General features: G+C 35.9%; 1 protein-coding gene across 1 annotated transcript; it reads left to right on the forward strand.

The window, feature by feature from the left end:
* The first annotated feature begins 4,770 nt into the window (after positions 1 to 4,770).
* LOC146530849 (epithelial serine protease-like) lies at positions 4,771 to 7,489 on the forward strand. The gene is made up of 5 exons (XM_085199576.1): positions 4,771 to 4,995; positions 6,120 to 6,387; positions 6,460 to 6,555; positions 6,702 to 6,889; positions 7,338 to 7,489. Exons 1-5 carry the CDS (start codon positions 4,792 to 4,794, stop codon positions 7,449 to 7,451), a joined length of 870 nt encoding a protein of 289 aa, XP_085055702.1. The 5' UTR covers positions 4,771 to 4,791; the 3' UTR covers positions 7,452 to 7,489.
* Positions 7,490 to 7,972: the final 483 nt, after the last annotated feature.

Consider the following 7,972-nt stretch of genomic DNA (forward strand, 5'->3'; position numbering starts at 1 on the left):
GGTCTGGGGGCCCTGGGATCTCAGTCTATTAATGTCAATATTTGTGAATATTTCTATGGTAAGATGTCAATTGAAATGTAAACGTCTCATTGTGCGTCTATATTACTAAATCTAAAAACCACAAATTTGTGCAAAGTGTTGTGTATTTGTGACTTACAAAATATGCGTTCTATAACGCGGTGGACAAATTTAGCCAGAATAATCTAATCGTACCCAGAACGTGAAGATTGCAATGAACGTGAGCATGATAGTTGACTGATAATGTTGCAAATTTGAATCGAGCTGCTTTTTGTTACGATATATCAATTGATGCCAGCAGTGCCTACAGCTGTGTTGCAACTGGACCCATGAACTCAGTTTGCCAATGTTGTAAGGTTATTGTAAAAACTCAGTTTGCCAATCAATTTGGTGGGCCAATGATTTTATTATAAGGAGGAGGATTGCCAGTAGTTCCACGTTCAATGCAAGCTGATGAACTGAATTCATGTTTAAAGTCCTCGAAATTGTGGAAACATGTCAAGGTATTACATTTAAGCAAGAATATGTGTGTCATGTTGCAAAATGATCAATCTGGATACATATTCTCTAAACAACTCATTGATATTGGTAATGGCAAACTTCCTGTAGATGCGCTCACTGGCTTCATCACCTTTCCTGATTGTTTTTGTCAGTTAACGTAATCAAAAGATGAACTCATTCATAAAGTGCTTCCAAATGTTGCTGATTATTTATTCCATAATTGGTTGAGCGAAAGTGGTTTACTGGCTGCCAAACACACTGATGTAAATGAATTAAATATAAATTTTCAAGATGGCATTCCTGGCAAAATAAGGACACATAAGTCAGTTGATACGGCAACTAATGAACATGATGTCGTGAACTATCCACCGGAATTTTTAAATTCACTTGATTTGCCAGGATTGCCGCCTCACAACTTTCAATTAAAGCTTGAATGTGTAGTTATAATGTTGCGAAATATTAACCAACTGGAACTTTGTAACGGCACACGATTAGCGATAAAAAAATAATGAATAACGTAATAGAAGCAATCATATTGAAAGGAAAGTATAAAGGAGAAGACTTTTTGATGATGCGGGGCAATCCCGGGGCATCCCAATGATTGCGACTGACAAACCATTCGAGCTTAAAAGACTACAGTTTCCAGTACTGGGATTGTTGTTGTACCTGGGATTTGTTTATAGTCGTTGCTTTCGCAATGACTATAAACAAATCCCAGGGGCAGTTGTTAAGTGTTTGTGGTATTAATATAGAAAACTCATGTTTCTCGCATGGTCTGTTGTATGTTGCCTGTACCCGTGTTGGAAAACCATCTGCTCTGTTTGTTTACGTGCCAGATAACCAAGCAAAAAATAACGTGTACCATAAAGTACTACAATGAAAATGAAACTGAATTTAGAATAAGTAAAGATAAAATAAAATATAATAAGTAGGCATCATAATAAGATATCGGAAATTGTTATTTTTATTATAATTTTTAATGAATATTAGAAGAATTAAAATTGATTTAAGTTTTTATTTTTTTTATCTTACTAGCTGACCGGGTGTCGCTAATTGCAGAATACATATCTATTAAAAAAAATCGACTGTTAGGCGATACGAAGTTCGCGGGTCTGCTAGTATATAATAAATGAGTTGAATCTGAGGTCTCGTCTTATTAACATCTCTTCATAATACCGTAGCCCACAACGTTCATATAAATTTTTACGTAACATAATATCTAGTTACGATAAAACCTACCTTTACTTAATAATATTGAGGCCAGTCGAGGCGCAGGCGCACAAGTGTGTCGTGGCGCAGGGGCACAAGTGTGTCGTGGTTCAGGGGCACAAATGTGTGACCGTAAACGCGACTGGTTGTGAGTTCGATCCCCACCCAAGGAAATGAAATATTTATTTTAATTTATATTTTCATTTCTTCGCTCTGGTGTCCAGGCAAATCGAAGTATTACTTTCCTCCAATCAACAGACAATGTCTTCAAAATTCGGCTTAAAATGGGTATCGAAATGTCTTAACATTAGATTCTCTCTGCCTACCCTGTTGTTTGCGAGATACAGAATTGAAGCTGATTTTATTTTTTTTTACTAAAATAACTAAAATATTCTGTCGAAAAATAATTCTTTTACACGAGGCTGTAAACGTGACGGTTGTGGGTTCAATTCTTACCTGATAGAATGAATTATTGAACGTTTTTTTCCTTGTTCTGGTTGCGAGTTAAAAAGCACGGCGATGAATTTCGCCACTCAACACTCATTGCCTCAAGAAGTCACTTCAGAAACTCATTCGGCAGAAAGTGGGTAACCGATTTGTCTGACTAGGTTCCCGGGTCCCACGGCCTAGCCCGCTATGTCCAGAATAAAGCAAAAATAAAATAAAACCTTTTCAAGTTAAAGCACTCAAGTGTTTTATTTCGCTCATCTATACAATAAAATCGTAAATGATCGGGGTCTGCGCATAAAACATATACGAGTATATAGATAAAGTTATAAGAGGTATTAAGCAATGTAATTAAACTCTAAATAATTATTTCAAATTTTTTGTCTCTTTGTCGTTTGTCGGTTTATCTGTATATTAATATGGAAACCTTGCCGCAGGCAGGCTATTCCACAGTTGCGTAACGCGTGGGCTTTCACGTAAAGTTCCTAAGAAACCGCACAATAATTCATTATCGCCACATTTCCAGATGTGTGGAAGGTATTTGAGTGTGTGACGTACCGTACAATTAGAAAATTAGGCGGCAGGTAACAGGTCAAGCAATTACCTAGAACACAGAACAACAGATAAATGCGATAGAGAAAGCACAGCGAGATGTCTCCTACATAAAGCTAAAGTATTCAAGCCTTTCATAGATAGTCCCCAACGATTCGAACGGCTCTATTGTAGGCGATGGTTTAAACGATACTGGGTTAAACTAGCCCAGAGATGATACCAGTAGTCCATATAAGCCCGAACCTGGGTCACTCGAAACGATAAAGTGCTAATACTAGGCGCCGCGCCGCTTTAAAAGAAGTGTTTCTGAAAACTGATTACCATGGAATTTTCTCAGTGGTTAACGCCCAAACTTCTGTTCTAAGGGTTGAATTGAACGGTTCTTTTCCAACCTCATGAGGAAACACTCTCAAGAACTAGCTCAAAAGACACCATTTATTTATTCACTAATCGACGTCTTCCCGAGAAAGACTTGCGCGACCGGAGTATACAGCATCCTCTGTGGTAGCTTGAATATATCACGAATCCGAACAAGTCATTGATATACAGAAGAAGCGTAGGGGAAAGCACGCAGCCTTAGAGATTGCTAAGCATTTCCGTGCATGTATTTGGAGTAGAAACCGTCCAAAATTACCACTATGCGCCCAGTGTGTAATCTGGCAATCTACTTGCAGAAATCCTAGAAAAGCCCGTAACATAGACGTTTTGCAGGGAGCGCCCCAAGCCACACTCGGTATAACTCGAATGCCTTCGGCAGGCTAACTGCTGGGCCCTTTCTCTTGCTTTCAATATCCGCAGCCCAGCGGTGAACTAGGTAAATCAGGACATCACCGGAAACCCATAGAATAACGATCGGCCACCCAGCTCACCCAACAACTCATAAAAAATGATCGAACTTCACTATAAGTAAGTTTGTTTGATCATATATTATGCTTCGTCATTTTTGTTGTTAAATAATTAATTAATAACAATTAAAATATGCAATTTTTAAATGATTGGGTATATATTACGATTATTTTATTTTTTATTTTGATTACGATTATTTTTATTTAATTTATTATAACATTTATTAATGTTTTAATATATTCCCGTTAACCTACAAATAATTCAAACAAAAATAATATATTAGTCGTGGCGAATAGGCACAAAGTTTGACTGTAACTGCGACATGTTGTGGGTTTGATTTCCACTCGGGGAAATGAACAACGCAACGCAATTATGATGAGCAATATTAAATATAGTATTGCTATTTTCTTCGCTTTGGTATCCAAGCAAAGCGCGGCTTGGCAAATCAATAGGCAATGCCTCCAGAATTCGACAGAAGATAGGAAACGGAGTGTCTTAACACTAGGTTCCCTCTGCCTACTACTGCGTGCGGGATACATAGTTACGTTAAAAACAAGTTAAAATATTATTATTTTTTAGAATATTAAAGTGTTATTCCACGCTTAGGAAAAAAATACTTTTAAGAGAATGTATAAAAAAAATTAACGTAGCGGGATTTGAACCCACTCCTCTTGGCAACCCTCCGTGGATGGTTAATATAAATAGTGAGAATAGTATAAGTCTAGTCTAAGGAATCTTATATAGATTACTAATAATTTCCACTTCAAATTTGTCTAATTTAATTCATATTTATCTAGTTTTTATAGAGCTTCAAAGTTGACCCGGTCACTGAATCCTAAAATACGACAAAAACAAACTTTTTTTTATTTATATAATTAATTTTTTTCTTAACATTCTTTTCTTTTGTCCACCGCCAAATTCAGAATATCATTGATTTTTAAATTAATCTCTAATCAGAATCTACGGTTACGAGAATTCTAAGCAGGTACACGTTCACTTGTGCCCAACTGGTACTTAGGCCCTTTTGCATCATGACTTCACTACTTAATTAGCTAGATAACGGTGACTTTGCGAAAAATACAACATATTTTGTTGGAACGGTAATTACCTACAAAATCTTAGTCTGTGCGATTGGTATCATAATAGATACTTTATCTTTGTGTTTTGTATAAAAGAAGGCTTACACTGATCATAATTACTGTCTACAGCATTTCCATTATGAAACTAGCAATAGTACTTCTCTCTTTGGCAGCATTTGTTGCTGCCGAAGTTCCGGATTACAACACTGCCTACGGATACCTTACAAGATTTGGTGTTCCTGCAGCCGAAAAAATTCTTGCTCGCGAAGAAGAATATTTTAAAAATCCTCTTTCACGAATTTTCAATGGCTCCCCTGCTTCACTTGGACAATTTCCTTATCAGGTAAGCAACTAACAACTTCTTACTCCTCTTACCCTTAGTCAAATTTTAAAATAAACATTGAACTAAGTCCAAAAATTTATTATTATGATAATAATATTAGATTTTTAACAATAAAATTCGTATTACGTACATCAGTACAAAATAACGACAAACATTGTCATAGATCATATTGTTGCTTTTGACAATAAACATGTTTATAGAAAAAAATATACAGGTGGCAGAGCTCCTTTCACTGAAACTGCATATAGGGTAAAATATTTGAAACCCAGAACTAAAGAAATTAATCAAGGTACCTCAATAGTTTGGACGTAGAATTTTTTTTTCATTTCACGATTTTTATCCATACTGTATTTCGCGTGACGCACACATAAGTGTACGACGTTGCCGCTTTGACAGGTAAGTGTGTGCGTGCTTATGTTATACTTTACAAATGGCGTTTTATTTTAAAACCATTATTTTATTATTTACTTTCTTTGAAAAAATAACTTTTTCATTATTGGGATTTTTTTTCTGAATTATATTAGGTTTTATAGAGAAGTTAATACTGTTGTTTCGTTTAAAGTGGTGCTGACAATTCCACTCTGTATATGTACTTTAATATAATCATACTAGTTAATTAATTTTAAATCAATGATTTTCGAGGTTGTTATAAAGCAAAACTTTCTTTATTTACTAACATTTTTTACATTACATAAGACACTAAAGGTTATCTTTAAAATATTGCGTTGTTTTCCGCCACATAACAAACAATATCTTTGAGCAGATTAAACAAAGAATTAATGCGTACTTCCGTTGTGTAAAAATATGGATATTTCTACAATTATTATTAGCTCAAAATGTGATGCGTGAACATATTTTACAGTTTTATTTTTTTAGCTTCACGTTATATCCCGCATACACAAGAAAGGCAAACTTAGGGACCTATAATATTAAGACACGGACGTTCCTTTAATATACTTCCATTTTCCGCCTAATTCTAGAGACATTGCTAGTTGAAAGGCAGAATCCAATCGCACGCGGTATTGTTTAAAAAAAGATTTAAAAAAATACTAGTTTTAAAAAAATAACGGAGTAAACTATTAAATAAAATATTAATTTGTAATAACCCATTATTATATTTTCAGGCTGGCTTAGTAATAACACTTCAATCCAGTAGAGCGGTATGTGGAGCTATCCTAGTTAGAAACAATCGTCTTCTAACCGCTGCTCACTGCTGGTCTGACGGCCAAAACCAAGCTTCATTGTTTACAGTTGTTCTTGGATCCGTAACTCTATTCTCAGGTGGTACCAGAATTCAAACAAGAGATATCGTGATGCACCCCAACTGGACACCAGCACGTGCACTCAATGATGTCGCCGTCATTCGTCTACCTTCACGTGTCGCACTTTCCAGTACGTTAAATAATTTTTAAAAAATATATTAAAAAAATTATATATTTTATTTATGTTTTTTTTATATTTCAGGCATTATCAATGTCATTGCTTTGCCTAGTGGATCACAACTCAGTGAATCATTCCAAAATACTGTAGGTACTGCATCTGGTTTTGGAGCTAGAGGAAGTAAGTTTATGTACGAGTATTATACTTGTACGTTTTCCTTTTATAAAAAAACATATTAAATCAATTTGTCTGAAAAGTACTATATAATTGAGTATAATATATTGTGCTACATGCGATTTAAAATATAAATGTGTCTCACATTTCAGATGTTGGTATTCCAGCCAATCAATTCCTCAGTTTTGCTAACATGAACATTATTTCTAATACACAATGCAGGCCATTCTTCCCGGCTTTTGTACAGTCTAGCAATATTTGCACTTTGACATCAGCCAGTACTTGTGGAGGAGACTCTGGTGGTCCGCTCGTTGTTCAGAGAAACGGAGCTCCACTACTTGTAAGTTTCTTATTTTACATTCTAGAAATACAAACAGTAGTATTGATTATTTCTTTACTTTAGTATCTTTATATTTTTTTAACCAGCTTCACGCTATATGCTGCGCACGCAGGGTAGACAGAGGGCGGAGTGTCTTAATACTAGGTGTATTAAGACACTCCGCCCCGACTTACTGCCGCAGAGAGCCGCCGCTTTTGGAGGTACAGAGTGGCAGAACTTAACGCCGCGCTTACCTCGACGCCAGAGCGAAGAAATGGATATATAAATTTAAATAAATATTTCATCTTCTGAGTAGGGTTCTAACCCACAACCAGTCGATTTTACAGTTACACTCCGCGCCACGATTGGCCTCAATAATTACTCGATTATTTTTTTAATATCTAAGTTATTTTTATTTCCAACAGTAACAATTGCCTACAGTACTAACATCTATAAATTATTATTTCAGGTGGGAATTACTTCTTTCGGGCTCCATCCTGATTTAGGAGGTTGCGTAGTCGGCCATGCTGCTGTGTTCGCTAGAGTTACGTCTTTTATGAGCTGGTTTAACCAACATCTTTGAACATTGCAACTTTCAATGTAATAAAATATTATTTAAAATATTTCTTTTATTAATATACGATAAAACCTAGCTTTACTTAATAAAATTGAGGCCAGTAAAGGCGCAGGGGCACGAGTGTGTCGTGGCGCAGGGGCACAAGTGTGTCGTGGCGCAGGGGCACAAGTGTGTGACTGTTAACACAAATAGTTGTGAGTTCGACAAAGCGAAGCATTAGTTTCCGCCAATCAACAGGCAATGCCATCAAAATTCGGCGGAAAATGGGTATCGTAATGTCTTAACAGTAGGTTCCCTCTGTCTACCCTAGCGAGATACAGAATTGTAGCTGTTTTTTTGTACTCAATAATAATAACTAAAATATTCAAACATTAACTTGGGAACCTATTCAGACACTCCGTTCCCGTTTACACACTTCCGTTTCTCATTTTATTTTTAATTCTGGAGACATTGCTTTTTGAATGGTAGAATTCAAAGCTGAGCTGAGTAAGTATTGCCGTCCATGTGAAATAGCTTACTGTACACCC

The sequence above is a fragment of the Heliconius melpomene genome, chromosome 16 (assembly GCF_056956725.1).
Source record: "Heliconius melpomene rosina isolate 202511_hmr_F chromosome 16, ASM5695672v1, whole genome shotgun sequence".
NCBI classification, from domain to species: domain Eukaryota; kingdom Metazoa; phylum Arthropoda; class Insecta; order Lepidoptera; family Nymphalidae; genus Heliconius; species Heliconius melpomene.

Excerpts from the sequence above, each read along its gene's own strand:
- LOC146530849 (XM_085199576.1), top strand. The coding sequence starts at position 4,792 with ATGAAACTAGCAATAGTACTTCTCTCTTTGGCAGCATTTGTTGCTGCC. Across the intron at positions 4,996-6,119 it reads TTGGACAATTTCCTTATCAG|GCTGGCTTAGTAATAACACT; the intron begins GTAAGCAACTAA and ends TTATATTTTCAG. Across the intron at positions 6,556-6,701 it reads TGGTTTTGGAGCTAGAGGAA|ATGTTGGTATTCCAGCCAAT; the intron begins GTAAGTTTATGT and ends CTCACATTTCAG.